At 53.1% G+C, this 24118-nt stretch overlaps 8 protein-coding genes across 8 annotated transcripts; 4 read left to right on the top strand and 4 right to left on the bottom strand.

The window, feature by feature from the left end:
* Positions 1-130: 130 nt before the first annotated feature.
* N7498_003904 (uncharacterized protein) lies at positions 131-1051 on the bottom strand (the record flags this gene model as incomplete). The annotated part of the gene is made up of 1 exon (XM_058450966.1): positions 131-1051. The coding sequence occupies one exon, from the start codon at positions 1049-1051 to the stop codon at positions 131-133; it is 921 nt and encodes a 306-aa protein (XP_058310428.1).
* Positions 1052-1513: 462 nt separating this feature from the next.
* On the top strand, positions 1514-3172 carry N7498_003903 (protein translocase subunit TIM50; the record flags this gene model as incomplete). The annotated part of the gene is made up of 3 exons (XM_058450965.1): positions 1514-1759; positions 1815-2525; positions 2582-3172. 3 exons carry the CDS (start codon positions 1514-1516, stop codon positions 3170-3172), a joined length of 1548 nt encoding a protein of 515 aa, XP_058310427.1.
* Positions 3173-3588: 416 nt separating this feature from the next.
* N7498_003902 (putative C6 transcription factor) lies at positions 3589-5810 on the bottom strand (the record flags this gene model as incomplete). Its single annotated transcript, XM_058450964.1, has 4 exons — positions 3589-4007; positions 4060-4195; positions 4256-4637; positions 4693-5810. 4 exons carry the CDS (start codon positions 5808-5810, stop codon positions 3589-3591), a joined length of 2055 nt encoding a protein of 684 aa, XP_058310426.1.
* Positions 5811-6261: 451 nt separating this feature from the next.
* Positions 6262-9083, top strand: N7498_003901 (F-box domain protein; the record flags this gene model as incomplete). The annotated part of the gene is made up of 2 exons (XM_058450963.1): positions 6262-6326; positions 6389-9083. The coding sequence occupies 2 exons, from the start codon at positions 6262-6264 to the stop codon at positions 9081-9083; spliced, it is 2760 nt and encodes a 919-aa protein (XP_058310425.1).
* A 980-nt stretch (positions 9084-10063) lies between these two features.
* On the bottom strand, positions 10064-12592 carry N7498_003900 (uncharacterized protein; the record flags this gene model as incomplete). The annotated part of the gene is given in 5 exon segments (XM_058450962.1): positions 10064-10144; positions 10195-10314; positions 10365-10477; positions 10491-12050; positions 12100-12592. The coding sequence occupies 5 exon segments, from the start codon at positions 12590-12592 to the stop codon at positions 10064-10066; spliced, it is 2367 nt and encodes a 788-aa protein (XP_058310424.1).
* A 1854-nt stretch (positions 12593-14446) lies between these two features.
* N7498_003899 (putative C6 transcription factor (Leu3)) lies at positions 14447-17085 on the top strand (the record flags this gene model as incomplete). Its single annotated transcript, XM_058450961.1, has 6 exons — positions 14447-14773; positions 14884-15332; positions 15388-15825; positions 15874-16139; positions 16192-16722; positions 16775-17085. Coding segments are annotated over 6 exons (2322 nt in total), but the record flags the coding sequence as incomplete, so codon positions are not given.
* Positions 17086-17744: 659 nt separating this feature from the next.
* N7498_003898 (cytochrome P450) lies at positions 17745-19821 on the top strand (the record flags this gene model as incomplete). The annotated part of the gene is made up of 8 exons (XM_058450960.1): positions 17745-17810; positions 17904-18140; positions 18199-18370; positions 18420-18597; positions 18652-18823; positions 18906-19248; positions 19400-19592; positions 19656-19821. Coding segments are annotated over 8 exons (1527 nt in total), but the record flags the coding sequence as incomplete, so codon positions are not given.
* Positions 19822-20810: 989 nt separating this feature from the next.
* N7498_003897 (uncharacterized protein) lies at positions 20811-23399 on the bottom strand (the record flags this gene model as incomplete). The annotated part of the gene is made up of 1 exon (XM_058450959.1): positions 20811-23399. The coding sequence occupies one exon, from the start codon at positions 23397-23399 to the stop codon at positions 20811-20813; it is 2589 nt and encodes an 862-aa protein (XP_058310421.1).
* Positions 23400-24118: the final 719 nt, after the last annotated feature.

The following is a 24118-nucleotide window of genomic DNA, read 5'->3' as shown; positions in this document are numbered from 1 at the left end:
GTTTGACCATGGAAGATATACAATGAATGCACCAACAATACTTTCAAGTTCTCAATTCTAGGTCTATAGTGCTTTCGTATATCCAAAACAGGCAACGCCGCGCAATGTATGTTCAAAATCATACCACATCTTACATCGAATGCGTCGTGATTTCCGGTAAGTCTAATGTTTCCAGCCGAACGGTCTGAAGCGAGTCGGCCAACGTATCAACGGAGGTATCCACCGAGTCCGGACGTCGAGAACGTAGTGCATCAATAGCAGCATCTGCAGGATCCTCATATGGAACGTAATCGTCCTCCTGGCTGTCTGTCCATCCTCGCTCTGGTCCCCAAAGGACCTTCTTCTTTGCTTCCCTGGTTTCTTGCAGCAGCCGGGTCATCAGTGACCCGCCCTTCCGCACGGAGGGGTAAGCGTCGAACTCGACTTGAACAAGGCCCGGAAGTCGTTCTAGAACTTGCTTCAACAGTTGTCCTGCGAATTCGGTATAATAATCCTTGGAGATGCGGAAGCCCTCGAATATAGGCTGTGATGGATCACATTCCACAAAGATCCTGAGTGTGCGCATGAGCACCATATCATGTAGTCCCAAGCCCTGATTCACGGTCCAGGTCTTTGGTGGCGCCGTCCAGCTATTCCCCAGGATCAACTCAATGGTCATCACGGAGGATCGGTGACGGCGGGGTAGTGCGCGGACGGTCGGCATGCGCTGGAAATCCTGAACGGGGAAGAGCCGAAATATCTGAGTCGAGTAGAAAAAGTGACTGGCTTCATCGTGAATACGATGACAGGCCAGGAACAGCGCTACACGATGGGATGTTGGCGCCACTGGCTTTTTCTTCTTCGCTGAGGAGCCCACAGAGCCGGCTTTGTTTTGCAATGCGCTTTTCCTTGTCGGAGTGAAAAGAACGAAATGATAGACGCGTAGTCGAATCTCGGACGGTAAATCGAGGAAACGAAAGGGTTTTCGCTTAGGCTGGGGTTCGGGCTCAGAGACGTAGTCTTCCTCGTCGTAGAACTCGGAGACAGGCCCTTTTTTCTTGCCTTTGGCCATGGTTGGGTAAAGAATGGCGTTTTATAATGGAGACACTAGGGTCTAAGAACAAGTTTCATAATTGCATTAGAGGGCGAGCATGGTTGATTCCGTGCTTGGTCGCGCTGTCAAATCTAGAGAAAAAAAGAAAGAAATGTGTCCCACAAACGGAGCCGCAGCATCAATGGAAGCCTTCGCAGCGGCTCTTGGAAGTGGAAACAGAAGTAAACTTCTCTGGTCTCCCCAGCTAATACAACCCGGCAAACATTTAGAGGCCTGTCGGGTCAAATTGTTGTCTGGGTGGCAACTTTCATAACTGAAGAGAAAAAGAAGAGGAAGGCTCGATTACCTGCGTTTATAAATGTAATGGGTCACGTGCGTGGCCCTGTTCACGCGCTCCGACTTTTTTGCGGGAAACTCGGGCAAAGTGGACTTCAGCTACACGGAGTGCACGTTTCCCCTCCTACACTTCACCCTTCCGTCATGCTGAGCCGTGCCGTCCTGCCTCTTACGAGGCCTAACGTCCTCGCCTCCGCTGTCCGCGTGGGCTCCCTGTCCACCCAGCGACCCCGGTGGTACGCCAAGGGCAAGGATAATGCCCCGTATAAGCTTCCCGAACACTTGCAGCCCAAGAAGGCCGCCGAAGAGCCCAAACAGAACCAACACGCATCGGAACAGCCCGAGTTCGATACCCAGGCCAAGCCGGAGACTGAAGCTTCCGAGTCTGCTGTGAGATACATCTGCCATCTAGTATACTAAATGTCTCGTCTGACCATCTTTTTAGCCTGAGCCGGAACAGATCCCCAACAAACCTCTCCCCGATCTCACTCAGGGTATCCCGTCGACACTGGCTGCCGAACTCGAGGGCCGTACGAAGCAGGGCGGAGGAAAGCTGAACCTCACAGAGGACCCTGCCCAATCCGATGAGTACAGCGAAGCTGGCGGCCGTGGTGACATCCCCAAGGGAGGATATGAAACATCTTCGGATCGCCGCAAGGCCCGCCTGTTCAACATCACGTATGCCGTGATGCTGGCCGCCGGTGTTGCCGGTGTTGGTTACCTAGGTCGCAACTGGGAGACAGAAGAGGAGGAACGTGTTCACCCGGAGCAGCCCTCTGGCTGGGGTCTGGGTCTCTGGTACGCCCGAATTAAAGCCCGCATGGGTGATCTCACCAGCTACTACAAGGATCCTGCTTTCCCCAAGCTGCTTCCCGACGAGGACCCCAACATCCGCCAGCCCTACACCCTAGTGCTCAGTCTGGAGGACCTTCTTGTCCACAGCGAGTGGACCCGTGAGCATGGATGGCGTGTGGCCAAGCGACCCGGTGTCGACTACTTCCTTCGCTATCTTAACCAGTACTATGAACTTGTTCTCTTCACCAGCGTGCCCAGCATGATGGCCGACCAGGTTCTCCGCAAGCTCGATCCTTACCGTATCATTCGCTGGCCCTTGTTCCGCGAGGCTACTCGCTACAAAGATGGAGAGTACATCAAGGTATGTTTCATCCGAGACTTGGGATTCAATTGCATAAACCTGACCAATATTACAAGGATCTGGCCTACCTGAACCGTGACCTGTCCAAGGTTATCCTCATTGACACCAAGGAAGAGCATGCCCGCCTGCAGCCTGAGAACGCCGTCATCCTGGACAAGTGGACCGGCGATCCCAAGGACAAGACGCTAGTCGCCCTCATTCCCTTCCTGGAGTACATGGCCGGCATGGGCGTCGAGGACGTTCGTCCCGTGCTGAAGTCCTTCGAGGGTACTGCGATCCCCGTCGAATTCGCTAAGCGTGAGAAGGCGATGCGCGAGCGCTTCGAGAAGGAGCTCGCCGAGGAGAAGAAAAAGAAGCCCTCTGTCTCCATGGGTAGCTTGGCCAGCGCTCTGGGCTTGAAATCGGGCAGCTCTATGAGCGGTGAGATGTCGTCTTCCGAGGGCCTGGCCCAAGGCAAGATGCTCTGGGATCAGATCCGCGAGCGTGGCCAGAAGAACTACGAGCTGATCGAGCGGGAGATCCGCGAGAACGGTGAGAAGTGGCTTGCTGAGATGGCCGCCGAGGAGGAGAAGGCCCGCCAGGAGCAGATGGCGAACATGAAGGGCTCGTTCACCGGCATGTTCGGTGCTGGCGGCAAGCAGCAGTAAATTGGCTTCGCCAGGGCCTGATTTCTGCAAGGTAGAGGATCTTTTTTTCGATCTTGCTTTGAAAATCCTCCCTACTCATCATTCCTGGGGTTTATTTTTTGTCATTTATGGGCAAGGGGCGAGACATTAGATGGTTTATTATTCCCCGGGTTCGTTCTGAGCATTTCTGGGACGACTGTAAAATTGCGTTTGGTGTCCGACTTTCTCGTGGTTTCTTGATTCTCAATGTACAAAATTTGATCAGATGCTTTAATATGAGACTCGAAGGTTGAATTATCTGCATGGTTGGTCTCGCTGGAGACCCTGGGTATATACATTGCTGGGCTACCTCTTAACGTACACGACTCCCCCCGTACACCCCCACCGAAGAGAGGAAGAACATAAAGAACCAATATTAGTTGAATAATCGGGAACTCTTAGGTCAGGTTGACGTCTTGGAAAACAGAGACATCCCAGATACCCGTCATGTCGAATGGGAAGCCGTCCATCGTGCCAAATGTATTAGAAATGGACATCATGTCATCGACAATGTCGTTGTTGGTTTGCGTCTCCGGTAGCGAAATTGCGGCTGGGTTGACCAGTCCGTTGTCCGCCAATGCGGCAGACAATGTCTGATCTATTGCGGCGCCGGTACCGGGAAGTCGGTGCATGATTCGTTCGCAGTGATCTAGACACATGTCGGCGACGTCCCAATCTTCCTCCTCGCGTACTCGGCGCAGTACCGTGCGCAGGGTCTCGACATTGGAAAGACAGGACCGGGCGACTTCCGTGTCATCGGTTTCAAGAGCGGAGCGCACCAGAAGAGTTGCCGTTGAAGTGAGATGGAACGCGCTGTCTGCGGAAATGGTTAGAAGTGAGACGACCAGCAAGGAAGCTCGTTAACATACAGGGTAACCAGAATTCCTTGAAATGCTCTTTGCGCAGAGAAGAAATGAATCGAACAATCTCCTCCGCGGATCTGCGGCACTCTGTCTGGAAGTAACGACGCGCTTCGGGGTTGTCTGTCTCCGCATTGTTCACCTCCTGCGGTTTGCTTATTAGCGAACAATCCGTGTATGGTATCCTTGAGCAAGAGACGCTTACATTCAACTCCACGCGGCTGACTAGCATCTTGACGGCTAGGAAAGCGAGCTGCAAGCTGCTTGATGCATACACTTGCTCACCGCGGTGGGGGACTGGTGATCTCAACCAATCCGGAAGGGAATCCTCCCACATGTCCAGATCCGTTCGAATCTGCCTCAGCTTCTTGGAGCTCTCGCGTGCAGGCTTCGCTTGCAAACCATAGACCAATGGTAGCAATTCACCCAAAATCTCGGTCAACTTGCACAGGAAGATATGGCAATGAGCTGCTCGCACACGCTCGGTAGTGCGAATGTTCGAAGGAACCAGTCCGTCGACTGTAGGGAGGGGGACGTCGTATTGGGTTTTCGCGATCTGAGGTGGTACACCGTGACCGAAGCTTCCCCTGTGGAATGTGTTAGAAGATTATGCATGACTTGATGAAGATGAAAGTGTCTTACCAGCGATCGTGAATTACTACACCCCACCAAAGCCGGATTCGTTGGTCCTTTTCTTGTTGTGAAAGCTTCCACAGGCTCGGGTCGCGATTCAAACCAAGGCAGTTGGCCAAAGATAGCATCCGGCCACAGCTGACCGCATTTCCTGTCATGGAGAAGATGGGCCGTCCGGTCAGATCGATGAGCGCAGCACTGATCGTCGACAGGCCCGGCGCAGAGAATTCTTCGTGCAATGCAGCCACGGTCATATTGACCGCATATCGAACATCGGGCTTCGGATGACAGGCAAGTTTCTCAGCGTGTTTCCAATACACCAGTGACATTGAATAAACCTGACACAACAGCGAGGCGGGAGGATCCTCCAACGATTCGGAGATATAAGATTCCCAAAACTGCTCGCCATCGAAGATAGGGAATGCGACATTGAACCGGTCGATAAAGAGTCGGACCAAATCGTGTTTGAATGGGCCCAGGATTTGCTCCAGAATCTCCTTCTGGTTCTCACCAGGCGGGACGCCCTGGCGCATGCCTTTCCTCCGCCGAGAGATGGTGGTGTAGAGAACGGGCTTCCTGGGATCGCTTGAGTAGATGTTGTACGGGTGGCTGTTGGGCTCTTCGGAAAAACTGGATCGCTCCGGAGGCATGTGCTTCTCAATGACCTGCGCATCCTCCGCAACCATCGGCCCGACAATGAGCACTGACTCATTGTGAGGATCGTCGTATTCTTTGCGCCGAGAGTCACTTCCTCGCCGACCAGACGAGGATATTGTTCCCTGCGGACTGGGTCCATTTGTTGACGGGCGGGAGTCGGGACTACGCTTGCGCTTATGCCCCGATGCCGGCTCGGGCTTCACCGGCTGCGCTCCCGCCCATGGCTGAGATTCAGTTGTGCTCAAGGCCGAGGCGTCGACGTTTCCTTCCTCTTGGTAGTGGCAGTCGGCTCCCTGCACGCGACACAGGAGGCAGGATTGACCGGGGATGTCGACCGTGCATCGAGATTTGCGCTTGCGACAGAGATCGCACGCGCGAACTTTGTGGGATCGATAGGGTCGCGCACCGGCGTTGAACCCGGGCGAGGGCAACTTGGAGGTCGAATTGACTTGAAGAGTTGCAGGCGACATGATGCGCAACCCGAATGAAAGTGCCGGCAGGAAGTTGGGCTGGGGAAACAGTCTGGGGAAAAGTCCCCGGAAACTTTTTCGGAGTCGGCCGATCTGAGTTGGGGCGAATGAGGGGTACGACCCGGCCGAATGCCACAGGCGAGGGCGATCGTGGAGAAGTGGCACAACCGTGGGTCAGGGGGTCGGGGCCATCGTTGTTCCCAGATCAACCCGTATAGTTCATCATGAGTCGAAAGTCGAGAGTCGACCGTCATGAGAATCTTTCAATTCGCGATAAGAACCGAGGATCGAAGACCAGGCTAAACTTCATGTGGGGGATGAGTCAGCCGCATGTCTGCTATTTATAGGTATTGATCGATCGACGCGAGCGTCATGAAGGAGGTTGGCATAGCCACTCTACGGCATCAACTGTGGTGCCCGCGTCAATTCATGTCGGGTATCGCTGGTGATCATGGAGGAGGATGCCTCTACCCAGGCGCCTGCCTTCACGCGGCTGCCCCCCAATGTCATCGAGCTGTGAGTTTCCTTTTGTGGCCCAGGTGGCACTTTCAAGCTTCGCGTTCTAACCCCCGCCACAGCATTCTTTATGCCGTCGATGCCAACGCCTTTGCGTCACTGGCCCTGCTGAATAGGCAATGGAGGCGTGTATCAGAGTCCCCGTCGCTCTACGCTCATCATTTGTCCCGTTGTCCAACCTTCACTTGGACGATAGGGGCTCTCCCTAGCCCCGGTGATGCTGACAGCCTTCCTGGGTTTAAGCGCCAATTTCTTGCAAAGGCCAGGCGGAATGCATTTGACGTGTTTCTCCGGCCTCGCCGGACTCTGGTACGGCTGATCTCGAGCTCAATGAGCTCATCTACCGCGTTCCCACAGGGAGAAGTATTTCGCTTTGCCTTCTCGACAAATGGCCAGCTGGTACTTTGTATCAGTTCTTCCCGGATTGTCGTGCTGGACGTCGCCGCGGACCCGGTAGCTGTAAAGCATGAATTTCAGACCCGCCGGCGGCCTATGGGTGCTACCATCCAGGACGATGGCTCCCTTCTGGCGGTCCTGTCTTCGACGCATCGGGTCAATGTCTACCGACTTGATAATGATGAGGCCAAGCATATACAGATGATTACCTTGAATGATGCCCCACGCGACTTGACATTCTCTCCCACTGGGGGCGTGCTAGCTCTATCCTTTGAGGACTGTATTGAAGTCCATGCGATCGGAGAAGATACCCTATCGACAGAACGTCGAGCAGCGCGTTGCCCACGTGTCGATGTACTCTCTTTCTCGTCAGATGGATCGATACTGCTTGGGTCACCGGTTGATTATGCGGAGGACGGCACCGTTGCCATTACTGCCCCCTTTTACACCGAATCTGGGACTGACGCTTCGCCCCAGGAGGTCCAGAGGCGTATGTGGACAACGCAGATTCTGTTTCCCGAAATAGCCCAAGGATTTACTCACGCCTGCTTGATCGAGAATCATGACGAAGCGGACGATAATTGGATCATAGGGTATGACATCCAGTTGGCCGCATTCAGAGCAATCAAAATCAACAATATCAATGCGGGCAGCGTCTATTTTGCCAGCCCGTTTCTGCCAGAGGAGACCCGCGAAATGTTGCCCATCATGGTTCCCACCACTGACGAAACTGGAGAACTTGTTGCTTTCGGATTCCAAGACTCGGAAGTTTGGGTCTACGGAGTGCCGGAACGTCTGGATTTAACTCAGTCAAATCCCAACCTTGGACCACAAGGGATTAACAGCACCCGATTTGGCGATGATCACCATTACAACGGACAGGCAGGTCTTCGGGATAACCTGGCCCAGCTCGATAAAATTGTTCAGCAACCGAAAATTCTCGTGCGCGGGCATCGAGTCACCGACATGCATGGAATCACCTCCATTCGCTGGGTTCGACCACTCCAAACACCCAATGCCAGGCGGCGACTGGTTGTAGTGGCCCCTGGTGGCGTGCGTTCTCCGGCATTTGGCGAAGAAGATGTACCCGTTGATGGCGGGAGACTGTTGCTTTTGGACTTTGAAAGATCAGTTGCCCACGGGGAGGACAAAGAGCTTGATATTGAAGTTGGGGAGACAGCGCCAAAAATACTCATGGAGCCAGATTCCTCCTTAGACACAGAAGTCGAGTTGGAGAGAAGAAGGACGCGCCTGCGGCGTCCAGATACCGACTCGGCACTTGCCCATCGGCCATCGATGCCCCCTCTGAGAGGGACCCAACGATCCACGAGCCAGACACAGCTACCAATCCGTCGTCACAATACCCTTGCGGTCCCCACGTCTGGCGAGTCGACAAGCGGCAACGTTGTTGATGTTCCGTATGACAATACACAGCCTCGTTCACATGAGACGCTCCATCGGGCTGCCACAGCTACAGCATCAACACGAGGACGGTATGACCCCCGATACCGCAACACTGCTAGCCGCCGCCAAATCCCCCATGAGAGCGACGCAGATCACTGGGTACCGCCGCCACCCCCCTACTCAAAGGAACCGGACAGGCCGTTGCCAGAACATCTGCAACAGACCCTTCTCCCCGGCATGCTTGTAGCTCTTCAAAACAGCAGCAATACAGCAGCTTCTACATCAGTCCAAAGAGCACAGACTACCGTAGCCCGACAAACCCCACAAGATCGCCTCCGGCCTCAATCAGCCATTCTCCAAAGACTGGGTACCATTACTGGTGCCAGACTCACTGGAAGAAGCAGAGGAAACTCTACAGCTTCACCTGGAGAACCGAACCAGGATCAAGTCAACGTCCTAACAGCAAGCGTCTCCCCTGTTCTCGATGTTCCTCAGCAAGCTCTCGCGACCAATGAATCCGCACCACTGCACCAATGGCCTCAACGTTCACACGCAGCCGCAACACCAATTGTCCCCGTCGCCACTGGTCATGTCCCATCAGTCCAACCGCTTCCTACTCTAGCCGTCCACCCAGCCGAAGAACGAACCCAACGCCCCGTGATGGAAATGCCATCCCTGGGGGCAACCATGTTCGGCGAAGCCTACCTACCCTACTCGGTCTCATCTCCAAATCTCCTTCACATCCCGCAGCCATACGGCGATGCTTTGGATATTACCGACAACGATGACGCCGACATCCTCGCAAGACAAAGGTCTTTCCGTCGGCGGGTCTCGACGGAGCCTACCAGCTTACCGCCGCCAGAAAGTGAGGAATGGCGGAGGCGCATCGAGGATTGGAATGAACATACCATCCAAGAACGAACTCGGAGACGACGAAACAAATGCATTGTCATGTAGCGTTCACACGCATTGTCATCCTTGGACAAGTATACCCTCGTTCAAATTAGATCTTTGAACTATCTAGATTGATAGATTCATCTATGAGAAAATGCCTTTAATGAAGTGTCCTATTCCAATATCATCGTATTTAATTCGAGTCCTGGAGCTGGTCTGAAAAGGAACTCACGTCGGGATTTCTTGCTTTTACAGGGCAAGATAGGTGTTTTGAGTGCAAAGCAGGCTGCTAGGGCAGCCAAGATAACTCTAATCCAGCCTAAAGGGTGGACGTCTTCTGATCAACTCAGGAAGCCTATCACCCCAATTAGGATATGGGAACTTTCAATATCTCGGCTTGCTCGCCCGCCCCTACTGCCCCGGCATAAATACCTCTCTCTTTCTTTCTCTTCCTTTCCTCTCTTCTTCGGCTTCCCACCAGCCTCCGACCAGTCGACTTCCGGTACCGCATACAAGAGGTCGTACGGTCACCGTCACTTCCCAACGCGATACATAGTAGCTGGGCACCGAGGGCTTTGTTGGCTTGTAGTTTCCGGCTTCTTGGGCACGCCCGATGATGAAAAGTACCCGTGCAACATCTTGAGGCTTGGATATTGGCTTGATATTCAAAGCTAATAGCCCCATGATTTGAATATGAACAGAGAAACTGAGAGCCCCCGTCACACGTTATCTGTCCTGGTTCAGTGAATACTATTATTTACGCCTAAATACATCGACCGGAACCAGACAGCATGGCGTGAACTAGAAGTAACTGCAACGTGAATATCAAGCATAGGGAAAGAATGAGAGAGGTATAGAGAGAGTTGTAGGGAGGGAGGTGGCCGTGTATGACCCCAGAAGCATTTGTCACAAATACGAGATTCTATTTGGTTCTCATAATTAAAAGGTATTGCTATAGGTATCATGATCTATATGAACAGGCTAAAACAGAAAGATAAGAAGTATCGATAAGCAAGCGCTAAGACAGGTAAAAGCAGAGAGATTTAAGCCACGACAACAGGTGTAGAAGAAATGTCTCGTCGCTGGTAGAATCCTCGGCTCACTGGAAAATCAGCAACCACCGCCTAGAAGAAATAGTTAGTAACAGTATTGAAGATAGGGAGGAAAGTCTTACCACCTCCACCTCCGCAACCACCGCCGCCCCCACCACCACCACCACAAACTCCACCTCCACCTCCTCCACATCCTCCGCCTCCACCTCCACATCCTCCGCCTCCGCCTCCTCCGCCTCCGCCTATAACAAAGTCAGTCACAGCCAAAAAGGACGAAGTGAACTGTACTTACCACAAGATGCGCCCGTCCCGCCAGCACAAGCAACAGAACCCATACCACCGCAAGAGCCAGCTGCCACACCTCCACCACAAGTCCCAGAGCAGCAATTTCCAACACCCCCAGAGCTAACATTCATACAGGCTGGATTGCAAGCATAGGAGCCCCCGCTAATTCCCGGATCACACATATACGGGCCGTAGAACGGGACGACCATAGGGTAACCCCAGACGTATGGCGCGTAGTACATCGGCTCATATCCGCCATTCCTGGTGGTCTTGGCATCACCGCGGACACGTCCGCGTTTCTCAGCCCGGCGAACAGCTTTCTCGTAGTTCTGATGAAGGCGGATCCTCTGCAGATAGCCCACGCGGGGATCTTCGGTGGCCCGGGTAGTCGGCCGGACTGCGTTGTGGGCAGAGATATGCGGGTTTCGTTCCGGGTCGGAGGAGATATCTGGGCGATCGTGTAGGGAGTCTGCGTTATCGCGGGCGCGAGATGACGAGCCGATGCTGAACATGCGGCCGTATAGGTCTGGTGCGCGCGTAGCTTCACAGTACCAGCAGGTGCATTCGCTGTAGATGCCGCCGTTGGTTGCGCGGCGGTACATCTTGCTAGTCCATTCGAAGCCCTCGGAAAGTTTGTTCTCGTCGACTTTGTCATCGTGGTCGATGAACTGGCGGTGTCCGTGGTATGTTGCCGTGGTGGTGTAGTTGTAGTAGTTTCTTGGTTGGAGCTGGTGGGTGTGCCAGGCCAGATCAACATCCAGAGTTGGGACAGCCATCTTCGTTGGATTCTGAAGCATGATTTCTATGAAGACCTTGTACTTTTTGATGAGACGTTCGCTCGTTTCCATAACGGTTGGCGAGTGTAGCCAGTCGATGTTGTCCATCTTCTGGACGAAGGTTCCTTGGCGAATCACGGCACCAACCAGGTCGAGGGAGAAGGGGCCGACGTTGTCCCAGTAGTGCGACATCATCCGTCGGAAATGCACTCTTTCGCCACGGAGGAGACCTCTGAATCTGCCGTGTGTCGCTGTGAGAACCTTTCTGTCGCGAAGCTTGATTTCCATTTCGGAACGGAGGTCATCGATGCTGGTGCACCGGTCCAGACGGCTGTCGGTGAATGCCAGTATATCTCTATCAATGGCCCTCAGTAGTCGATTCGGGAAAGTCATATTATTCCACTCTAGCGGATTCCGAGAAGTTTTCGGGCTTTCGGGAATGCCATTAAGGTTGTAAATCGATCCTGGCATAGGCTGGTTCGATGACACGAGGTTGACTAGGTCTTGACGGAATTTGGCCACCTTGAGTCGCTCGTGATTAATACAAACCTTACAATGTTGGCAATTCACTGCAAATGAGGCATCGGCATAACCGGTATTCTCCTGGAAGGCTCCCTCCAGCGATTCCCCAATCCCTCCGTCAGTCCACAGCACAGTCTTGGGCTTTTTGCAGCGGGGACATTCGATTTCCTTGCCAGGGGGATCGAGCAAATTGTCCCACTTAAGCTTGACTCGTTGTTCGAAAATTTGCTGACCTGATTCGGGGGTCTTATACTCCAGCGTCCGGTCATCAATGCAATTATTTACTACCTCGAATGGGAACCCTGTCCTCCAGGTGCTCATTCGGCCATAGCGGATACAATCTTCGAGGAAGTCTCGAGGGTTCAGCATATGAGAGTGCCATACCATCAGAATGTCTAGAAATCAATCAGCTTCGCTTATCATCGGACAGAGCGTTCAACTTACCAAGTGGGGGCACATTATCCGCAGACCACACGACCTGCGTGGAGGAGTCGACAATAGATTCGTATTCGCGACTCTCCAGATCAGTCATCGTAATGTGTGGCCGCGACATAGGCAGGCAGCTAAACCACCACTGAGTATACCGGTCGACTGCACGCGCCGTATACACAGCCCAACGCTTCTCGCGAATACGAGCGTGAGCCTCGTTGGATGAAGAGGGGAACCTTTCGGCCTCGGAATCGAAGAGACCAAACAGGCCATCGTTATTTGAGACGGAGTCTCGCAAATCCGCCAAAACGGCCAGGAACTTAAGATGCGCGACACACTGATCTGGAGAGACGCCGTGGTGGAGAGAGGGGGTGTCTCCGAGATTCAGCTTCGGCAGAGCGAGCGCAACCTCATCTACCTGGTTATACGAAGGCGGCCGCTCGGTAGTTTTCTCATCGGCACCGTTGGTGGATACCTCTTTGGACTTTTGGTCCGTGGATACACCCATGGTTGAGTGTTGAGTTTGATGAAAGCCAAGTTCAAGTAGAGGGTGTATTAGGAATGAGGGGTGGATGGAGTTGACAAAACTAGATGACCCTGGGGCATCGGGGGTGCTTTATATCTGACGTCGATAAAGATAGTGCTGAGGTGGTTAGAAATGGCCCCCAACCACGGTCCCTTGAGATCGGCAGATTGAATGAGACCCTGAACGGAGTCGAGTGCCCTGGCGGGCGCGGATAAGCCAGTCGCAAGCTCTGAGTGGCGAGCCAGGTTGCCCTGAATGAACCGGAGTGGAAACACGAAGTGCGCCTGGCTAAGCCCTGCGAGTGGATCAAGCTTCCAGTGACGATGTTCGATGTTCGATGTTTCGATACCCCCGTTTTCTAGAAGGCCGCTAAGCAGAGCAAGTCCCCGCGAATGGCCAGGATCCGGGGATCCGAGCACGGGCATTCTGATCGCACAAGATCGGTTGCCACCGGGCGCAAGCAAGTCCCCGAGTGAGCACTGCCTCGGTGTATAGCCTCGCCCCCAACTTGCGGGCCTTTTCCGATCGCTGATTGGTGTGTCGGACTATGACCTCATCGCATGGATTTCACTCCTAGTTTCACGGGCTATTGTGCAATACAAGAGCAAAGTTCTCCGCGTAGGAGAGTTCTCTACAGACGTTCGCACGCTGATATCCAGACGCGTGCTGCCCAAATGGTATTCATAATGGTCATAACCTTGAAACTAAGAAGGTCTTGCCAAGGCACTATCAACTAATTGTACTTGTCTCGTCATTTTGTCGCCTTTCAAAGTTGATATTTAACAGACTACTTCAATTATCTCATAAGCACTGTTCACGTCCTGGAAAAAGCCAACCTCAATGGTGGTTCGGCCGTGCCCATGACTTTCTGCTACCGCATTCCAGGCCTCACGGACTTTTTTTGTGGGGTGGGATTCCCCGGAACTGCTGATCCAAGAGTTCTGAAACATAGTAAAGCGATGAGAAGACCTGATTTCTACACCTCTCTGGCCACGCTAGTTATGCAATAATGGATTCCATGTGGAAAGTCTAGGTAGCCACTCTCTTATATGCTCCGCACAGTTGGTCAGATAAGACGTCGGGAAACAATTGCAAGCGAGAACTTTAGAACCTGTCCCGACTTCGATGCGTTCATTGATTCCCCGCTAATCAATTGGAGTTACCCACCTGCTACTGTGGATCACCAACGCAGCAAAAGCACGCTGCGTGAGCTTCTGCAGCAAACAATTCCTGACTGGCTAGAATGCAATTTCGAGATATAGAATACATGAAAGTCATCTTCTTCATGCTGTTAGCGCTTTCCTAAAAGAATATCAGTGCAAACGAGGGCAAAATGGACGGAAGTCGGTTAAAAAGTCTGCGCCGGGGAGCAAAGTACCAATTCCGGGAGCCTACCCCGACACCTTAGACCTTAGGAATCCCGCGGCTGCCGTGGTCAATAATCTACTCGGCTGCATGCCCACGTACAGTACAGTACAGGAAAGTAAAGCGGGATACAATCTCTCCATGAGTAATTTAGCTGAACGCCGAGGGTCTTATTGAAGCACTTGCATGTAGGTGGTGCAAGGCTAAGATCATGAAAAAGTCCGGCGGTTACATCGCTTGCGCCGAGTCACCTGATGCTCCCCGTGGCAGTTCCCCCACCTGGAGACGCTGAGTCATGAGCAAGCCGCGCAACCATTGGAACTGAACCTGGGAAGTCCTGCAAACTCAACGGCTTGCAGAGCACGAACGGATTGATTCGTCCGGGAAGAAAGCGTCTATTGCGCCTGGCCGCCTACTAGTGGATATCGCCCGCTGCATTCCTCCCCGCAGTTAGAATTTTCAGCCCTCCAGAAACTCGATTTCGCCTGCATCAACGTCATCAGCCTGGCGTCTCTCGGACGACCTAACGGAATTGGAGGGTCTCAAACTCCAGCTCTAGCACCAAACGTGAAGGACGATAATGCTCCTGTCGCCATCAGTCCCGTAATGGCGGGGATCAATCATGCGTCTGTCTCCACGTCCGTTTCTGACGGCGTGCAGAGTCGCAAACGCAATGTGACCATTGCGGGCATGGACAGCTCTCCGGGGAGTATAGAGGATATGGACGATAACGATTCGCGCGATGATAAGAGAAGACAGCCCGTGAAGCGCGCTTGCAATGAGTGTCGGCAGCAGAAGGTGAGTGCGATCTCGTCGCTTGCGCATGCGATGCCCGCAAGTGGCGACAATAGCGGTGCCATCCTATACTGTGATCCACGCCCATTACTAACTCAACTCCTTTGTTCCAGCTTCGATGTGATGTTGTTCAGGACCCCTGGTCCGACTGTTCCCGTTGCCGGCGATTACAACTTGATTGCAAGATCGAGTCCAATTTCAAACGGGTTGGGAAGCGCAGCCGCAATGCGGAAATGGAACGAGAGATTATTGAATTGAGAAAGCAGATCGCCACGGCCAGCACCGGTCCAGCAGTACACCAGCAACAGCAACATTTGCCGTCGGGGCAGTTGACACCCAAGCAAGAATCGAGCCAGGTCAGCCCGGCGGGCATTTATCAAGCCCAGACCCCATCTGCCATGTCTGCAGATCAATATATGGGCTCGCAGGAAGCGGTTGCATCTCTACTGGACCTTCGTTCAGGATTCGACAGCTCCAACTTCATGAGAAATGGAGGTCACCAGATCAAACGCATCGAAGATGTTATGGTCGTTCCGGAGAAGGTCGCAGAGTTGTTTAACATGTAAGACCCCAGCTTTCGCAACGATCTCTCGCAGTCGGTCTGACAATTACAACAGGTTTTTCACATACTATCACCCATTTCTTCCATTCCTCGATCGGACACAATCCCCAGACGATTATTACAACACCTCGTCCTTACTGTTCTGGACCATCATCAGCGTTGGTGCTAGACGCTACCAAAGTGACACTAGTCTGCTCAACTCGCTTGCGGGTCCAGTCACTCGCCTCGTCTGGAGCACGCTAGCCGATATTCCTCAAAGCTACCATGTCGTTAAAGCGCTGTGTCTGTTGTGCTCTTGGCCATTCCCTACTAGCAGCACCTCCACCGACCCAACATTTATGCTCTGCGGAATGATGATGCAGGTTGCTATGCAGCTTGGCCTTCACCGACCCTCTCACAGCCAGGACTTTAGCAAATTCCGCGTAGAGCTCATTGAAGAGGAACTGAGGGACAAGGTGCGAACCTGGGCCATTTGTAATATCGTTGCCCAACGGTACGTTTCCATTCTTTACATGCGAAGAGCTTGTTTAACGATCGTTAGCGTTTCCACTGGTTATGGTCAACCACCTTCTAGCCTTTATGACTGGACTCTGTCCGGGGATTCGTTAGATGCCAACTTCAAGCTACCTGGGGACATCAGACCCCGGCTAGAGATTGAGAAATTCTGCGACAAGATCACCAAAGCCCTCTATAGCAACCGGAGGGATCCTGTAGGGCTGAGCAGTGATCAAGAGAGGTCGACAATGATCTCATTTCTTTCACGAGACTTTGACGATCTCGAAGAGCAGTTCAAATCTCAAAATGATTGTATGATCGCAGGTCTCGGTTTTCTCCTTACTTGGTACTAACGATATGCCAGGCATCACTGATTTGTACCTCCGCGCTGCGAATCTTCATTTGCATCTGTCGGCATTCTTCGATGATCCTTTGGCCAAAGACTACCGCGGACGTCTTCTGTCCCTATATGTAGCGACTACATCGTTCCTCGAGGTGACCATGAACCTCGAAACCGAAGTTGGCCCCGTTCTATCCTATACGCCCTACTATGTCTACCAGATGATGGTTGCAGCGGGTTGTACTCTTCTCAAATTGAGCAAGAGTTTCTTCAGCAACCACATTGACATGGACTATACCAAAACTTTGTTCAATCGGACCATCTGGGCCATTCGTGGGGTATCCGTCTCGAGCAATGATCTACCTGAACGTCTGGCCGAGGTCCTAGCACAGATGTGGAGACTGGGAGTCACCTCCCAGCGGCCAGCTATGAGCAATTCTGACGTGGATGACTCGCTGAGGCTGAAGGTTCGTTGCCGGATGAGCATGTCTCTTCTCTTCGACTCGGTCTGGCGATGGCGAGAGGACGCGCGAACGAAGGGACGAAACATTGAAGGTCAGTCCAGCATACCTGCACTTATTCTGTCTCTCATACTAACCTTGAATAGCCTACCTCAAGAACCCGACCAATCCAGATTCAGCAGCCGACTCATCTGCTGCCTCATCCGTAGGCCCTCCACGGGCATCCTCCTCCACGCCCGGCATTACTGGTGGTGATCCAAGTCTAGCACCAGCGCCAATGCTCCCACAAGCAAATCTTGGAGTTGGAGCACCGACCAATGGAGCTGGCGGGCTCCCGAGTGGATTCATGGAGCCCAACTACGAGGTCTTCGATCCGCTTAACTGGCTCCTTGACGGTCTGGTAGACCTACCATATTCTTATTCAACCATGGGCGGAGTGGAGACACAGATTGTATAGGTCACCCACCGGTCACCCACCGGCTCTTCGATTTTTAAGCGTTTTTCTTTTGTCCACGGGCGTAAATTGCGGGACGTCTCTGCTTGTACGATTATACCACACGGTTCTCAATCGCTGATACCTTTCTGGGGGATATTCTTTTCTTTCTGGTCTAGCTCTGTTTTTCTTTATCTTGACGAGGTCCCTTATACGAAATTCACATTTTTCAATGTCGTGGCCAAACATGACTTTGTTTTACTTTTTTTCATTACTTGTCCGATCGACCATGTAAGCCGCATGCGCTACCAGGATCGGGGCGCCCCAACCGCTGCACTCAATATCACTCAGTTCATTCACGGAGAGAGCCACAAACGCCATTGTATTTCATTCTTCGGGCCCGCGAGTCGGCCGCAAGCACCGAGTGTACCTTGGGCCCCTGTGGCTCGATACGGCCCCGCCTTATAATAGCTTTCTGTCCTCCAATCTGACCGTCAGACATTGTCTCCAACCTTCAAACGTGTAGATGTGCACATGATCTACAATCGTGATCTCAGTTTCCTTGCTTTCTTCTCTTTGATCTACACTGGATCCAGATTTCGACGTGCAGAATGATTTCGGAACCCATCTATTGGCCAGGCGGCCTTGATTTCCGAGTGGGATCGATTGCAATCTTTCTAGCTGGGTCTTTGATATTTGCTCTGGTGACTGCATTGGCGTTAATCATTACATCCAAGCACCTGGCCAATGTAGGTTCGCCCGGAGCTGTTGATTCCACCTGGATCTGATTCAGACAAGACCCGACCGACCCCGAGATAACACTTTGCTGATGCTTGAACTAGAACCGCGTCCCTCTTGCAGCAGGGAATAGCCCGATTTCAATCCTATGCCAGCACTATCGATTTGTCGCTGATGGACCCGGCCTGATCAAGAAGGGATATACCCGCTTCTCAGATGGGTTATTCGAAATCCCACGCACGTTTCGCTTCGGGCAGATCATTCTCTGTAAGCCGGAGCTGATCGAGGAGCTAAAGAATACTTCCAGTGCGATTGTGTCCCCCGAGCCATGGATTGACCAGGTGAATTTGCTCTATTTGATGATTAAGGAGGAGCTGACTGGATCAATAGTTACTACAGATATCCCATGTCATGCCGGGTTATTTTCGCAAAGGAGGGGGCTGGCCTGCCATTGCCAAAACCACACCGGGTGTCATTCGAGGGACGGTGTACAAGCATTTGGATCAGTATGTGCCCTCCATGAACGATGCTATTCTTTCACAGATGCGTACCCTTGAGTTTAAGGATGGTGGTAAGTCTGATATTAGGGCGCATATCGGGTATGTTGTTGACAATTGCAGAATGCACTGTTGGCTGCTTCGATTTCGCATACTCGGTGGTAGCACGCAGCGGCAGCTTTGCCATGGTTGGCTCACGGCTTTCACAAGACGAAGAGTACCTAGAGGCCGTCAAAGATCACATCCTCGGAATGATTGTGACCTCTCGAGTTCAGTTTTTGATCCCAGACTGTCTGAAAAGGTACATCAGGCCATATCTCCTTTGGTATTTTCACTCATGGATCTCCTTGAGTAGGTACCTCGGTGGCTTCATTAGTCGACTGGCTACGTTGGGCACTCGATGGAACATGCACGCCTCACGCAAAATTCTGCTCAGGCATTTTGACGCACGAGCAGGAGAATATCGCGATGAAATGGCCAGTGGTAACAATATGGACCAGGCCAATCCCGAGCATGCGGACAAGCCGGTACGTTTTAATTTTTACCCCCTCCGTTATAGCAATTGATAACCCCGCGAGATTGAGTGTCAGGCTGATACATACCATGCAGGTCGAGATCTTCCGCTGGCTATACGAAAGCTCAGTCCTCCGCCAGCGATGGACATATGCCGAAGTGATCGGAGAGATGCTATTACTCCAATTTGCATTCATCTACACGACCGCCTATGTATGTCCCCATTTCCACGGAATGGGAGACGTGCAGCTCACGTATAAGCAGGGGCTCTACGGCGCACTGGCCGAGCTAGCACAGCGCCCGCAGTACATTCAGCCTCTCCGCGAAGAAATCGAAAGCGTCTTGACCGAATGGGGAGTCTCCGTCGCCGGATGTGAACGAATGATCCTACTAGACTCTTTCCTTAAAGAGTGTCAGCGCTTGCATCCCCCTGCAGCTGGTATGTCTATCTGACCAGCGCCCCGGGGTTCGGTCTCATCACTAACTTGGTTGCAGTGTCTGCTCACCGAGTCTGCGTGTCAGCACTGAAGCTTTCTAACGGTATCCTCGATTCACACCGCAACCTTACCCCCCAGCTGACACGGCAACAGGCGTCGTCCTTAAACCAGGAACCCACGTCGGGGTTCCAAGCGGCTGGATCCAGCGCTCCAGTTCCAGTTACTCACACCCCGAAGCCTTTGACGGCTTCCGATTTGCAAAACGTGCTGCAGCCGGGGTTCCTAACACGCGGCTCGTCGATCTGAGCCCCGATTATCTCGTCTTCGGGATGGGCGTGCATGCCTGGTGAGTTGAGTTTCAATCTTTCAAAATCAACCGCATCATCGGCTGACTGGTTTGCTTGCACAGTCCTGGTCGATGGATGGCAAGTGCGCTGATGAAGCTCGTTTTTGCTCATCTCTTGCTGCATTTTGATGTCCTGTCTGGCTCGGCGGGACCTCTGACAGGGTCTCTTTCGTTTGAGGAGTTTTATGTACCTAATTTCGGGCTAAAGATTTGTTTGCGACGGAGATAGAAGCTGAACCTGTGACTTTGAAGTACTTGGTCACAAAAAGTTGAGGTGAATCCCATGAATACAGTTCGGATGGACCCGTCGGGGCTAATAGTGGGCCTGATAAGCGATAAGACTCTTCATGTTCCAACATCATCTCGGATTCTGCCTGGCCTTAACGCATCCCAATGTCCTCTCGTCATCTTCTCATCCCTGAAAAACGTGCACTCCTGCCTCCTAGCACAAGGTCCAGTCGCAAAGTGAACAAAGTACTTAATCCGAGCGCGGCCCCAGCTGAAACACGCATGAGGCAACCCGCCGCAAACGCCTCCGGACGCGAAGACGAAGATGAACAAGAAATTAAATACAAGCGCACGGAGTTTGCATTCGCGATGCACCCACAGCCTTTTCTCGATCCTCCCGCTTGGGAGGCAATGTTAAAACGAAAAGAACAGGCGGTATCAAGGCCGGGTGAGGGTGTCGAGGACGGAGGCGCACCAAGTGAGACAGCCGATCAACGGAGGCGGCGGCTTGAGCGGGAGACCGAGTACGGGTCGATGGCTATTCGAGGCAGATCGAGTATCCGTGGGAGAGCGAGGGGAAGGGGCAGGAATTATTGATTCTCTGCATAGACAATGCATATACGAGGCTACGAACTTACGACTTGGCGTCTACTTCAGGCCGCCGGACACCCCCGTCTATGTAGTCAGATCTGAAAGTATATGCGATTCACGTGGAAAGCAGGGCAGGAAAACTCATGTTTATGGTACATCTCGAGGTCACCAAGAAAAGGCGTTTAACATAAGTCATCGAATCGTCATTGTGCTTCGTTAATATCGTAGATGTCGTATCGGGAGAGACAAACCCATGTACGGGTAAAACGACGAGAAAAACAACCAAAGCAAAAAGTAAAAAGAAGGGGCAACGAGGCCCGGACGCGTCGTAAAAGGCACCTGGTCATGTGAAACATGTCCAGGCAGGATATAGGGCATAACGTGGCATGAAAATGGGTATCACCGCACAACCTCATTGGTGGCGCTGGACGCCACGTAGACGGGGATGCCGATGCTCTGCTTGAGATTATCGCGGCGTGCGGCTCGCTTTCTCTCGTCGCGTCGCTGGTGCATGCGGCGCAGACGGGCACGCATGTTGCGCAACGACATCGATCGAAAACGCTGTCCCCATCGGGAGAGGGAAAGCACTTGGTAGCGGGTTTGGTACAATGAGGATCCGTTGCGAACCAGACTGGCGTGACTGGCATTGAACAATCGTCTTATCTCAGGACTGCGTCGCGCGAGGGCGGGAGGACCTTCGATGATGAGTCGCTGCTGGGGGAGGCCGAGTGAGTTGTTGACCACAATTGACTCGTCCTGTTTCTCGGGGCTTTGACGACCTGAACGGTCTTTGATTGGAGACACTGGGATATCATCCCAGAACCCACGCGGGCGCCAGAAAGGATGAAGACGACTGTCCATCTCCATTCCCGCTGTCCTGTTCTTCGCTGATCGCATCGAAAGGGATCGCACAACGGTATTGAAGGAATCTGATCGAGGTCGCGCAGCCCACGTTCGGCGAACAGAGCCCCATCGACTGGGAACACGCCCATCGCCATCTTGGCGAGCATCCACGTTTTCGTCCTGTGCTGGAACCGGCGGAAGAGGTTTGGAGATAGGAGGCTTGGGCGGAGGGCGGGGATTCTTCAACGGAGAGTCTACCTGCAAAAGTGCTGCATCGATGGGTGCATCTGGCGTCCGGGGAATGTCTCCACGATCTGGGACCCCGTTCTGGAATACTTGAACCAGTTGCGATTCACCCGGCACTCGCTGATCAACCAAAAGGAGCGATCGATTGTTATGCGGAAACAGGCTAACGGCCTTGGCCTCCCGAATCTCCACGGGTCCGGGCGAAGAAGACGGTATTGACCACTGGGTATAGGGTAAAGACGGAGGCCGCAGGGTCGCCATATCCTCCGATGAGCTGACCACCAGCCCCGGCAAGTTGGGAGGCTCCAGGAGTTTCATGGCATTGCCTCCCAAAACATTGTGGCGTGGAGGGGAGACAGGCTGTTGATCGCGACGCTTCTGCATCTGAAGGTCCATGGCTAATGTATGACTTCGCAGACTTTCCGATGTGAGAGACGTGGTGCGAGAGTTGGTTCGGCTCGTGGGTGCAGAGAGCGACGAACTACGAGGCGGAATGACGGGTCGACCAAAGGGACGACCCCTCGAGTCCGAGTCTCGGGAACATGCAGGCAAGGAGTCAGACATGGTTCGCTTCTTTCGCTGTGGGGCATCTGCAGAGCTGCTGGAGGTCACAGGAGGACGCCGGTTAGACCGCTGAGAGCCATGTCTGGAGGATACTTGGCTATTGGGTCCTGATCGCAAGGAGGATTTTCTTTCCGGCACAACCACCACGGGAATCCTGTCAACGAAGGGTTGAGGTGCACTGCTGGCTGTTCGGACCGAGAAAGAGACATCTGATGAGATGCTGCGGCGATCATGTTCAGAGATACGAGCAGCCTTGTGGGTCAGGCGATGCTGCGAATCGGCATTAGAGATGGTCGACGTACGCTCAGACTTCGTGATTGGGGAGCTTGCTGAGCGCAGTGAGTTTCTCTTCTCCGTGTGTCGCAGGAACCGCTGTGCTTGTTTCGGGGAGTCAATAATCATGGCTTCGACGGTGGATGTCGAAGATATGCCTGACAATCGGCGAGATTCCGGATCTTGATCCATCTTTGATGGCCCCTCGTAGGATGGCCAGCCAATATCTTCACGAAACCGTTCCATCGATGGAGTGGCAGTCAGGTCGTGAGTATGTTGGACCCGGTTCCGTAGAGTCTTTTCACGCATCAACGAGGCATCCAGATGTTGCACGTCCAGCGTGTCCTTATCCGCAGCCTGTTGCTGACCAGCTCGATTACGCGTCTCCAAGCCTTTCCGCTTTTCAGCCAGTGGTGTTGGAGATCCGTCGGTCTGCGTGGACGTCCATTCTCCGTCGAACGATTCGAAGCCTGTTTCATATTCCGTTTCGCTGTGGGGCTGGGAGGTAGTATGCGGCGATTCTTTGGCATATGTCAGTTTCGCGCGAATTCCATTCGACACATTTCGCCGGGTCGAAGGCACCCTTTGTCTGATCTTTTGAGACGCGATCGAGGATGAACGACCCGGAGTTTCCATGCCACCATCTGACGAGATACTCTCGCAGGCCGTCTGGAAGGACTCGGCGCGAGATGAAGAGGACAGGTGTACTAAGTTGTTGAGGGTCGGTCGCTTGGCAGATTTCGTGCGAGGTGGTGTGACATCGGGCGTTGGAGGTTTCGAGGGCCGTCGAGGCGTCAACATGCCCGCAGTGTGGCTCTCAGAGATGGAGTCGGTCTTGCGCAGCGAGCGGTCGTCCTCCATATCTTCTTCCTGGTTCGCACCGGGCGGAGTCAACGGAGGGGCCGGTGCCGCAGTGACAGTGCCATTCTGGTCCGGGGAGACCGGTTGGGCAAGATCACCGTTGGGGATCGTGATACCCCTCCGCGGCAGCGCCTTGTGGGACCTCAAGAGCGGCTGCCGTGTTGAATCCACCGATGCGCCCATCACTTCCACTCCGGGCATAATGACAGGTACCGGATCGTGATGAAGATAGTCCAGCACGATACTGGGAAAGATACGCCTATAGAATAATGGACGTGTTCATGACAAAATTGGTTAGATGGCGACGGTCGAGGGTCGCATGTGTCGCATCGCGGAAAGACGTGTTCTCAAGGGTAGATAAGGCGTCGAAGATCTCAGGATCTCCAGTAGGATGCAAGGGGATCGGGTCGAGGCCGAGTCAACGATAAGGTGCAGAGCAAAAGCACAGTCAGGCGGCCCGTCGGAGGTGTAAGGGCGTGGCTGGGGAGCACTTCCACACTGGCTAACGCAGGCGAGCGAAACACAGGACACAGAACGCACACCTCGAACATGCAGAATGCAAAACGCAAAATGCAGGGGAAGAGAAAATACAGCTATGGAAAAAGGCAGAATGACAAAGAGAGGCGCAAGCGTTTCAAGTGCACAATGGCATGAAGCAGGACGTGACCCCTCTTGGCCCCTGCGTTGCGATCTGACATTTCCCTCGTTCATCTACATCCACAGCTACTACAAACTACCCTTCTACGCTTCCACACATCCACACTTCCACACTTCCACCTGCAGGGTATACAGACTGCCCGAGTAGGAGATCTCCCCACTCGCGTCCCTGGATCCTAAAACTCTGCTGCTGACTCAATGTTTCAGCTTTATTTCCCTCCTTGCATCTCCAACCGTGGCATGTTTGGCCCTTGATGCAGCTC

Source organism: Penicillium cinerascens (assembly GCF_028974065.1).
Source record: "Penicillium cinerascens strain IBT 15544 chromosome Unknown contig_24_segment0_segment0, whole genome shotgun sequence".
NCBI classification, from domain to species: Eukaryota; Fungi; Ascomycota; class Eurotiomycetes; order Eurotiales; family Aspergillaceae; genus Penicillium; species Penicillium cinerascens.
The sequence above is the reverse complement of the archived record's forward strand: the minus strand, read 5'-3'. Positions and strand labels throughout refer to the sequence as shown.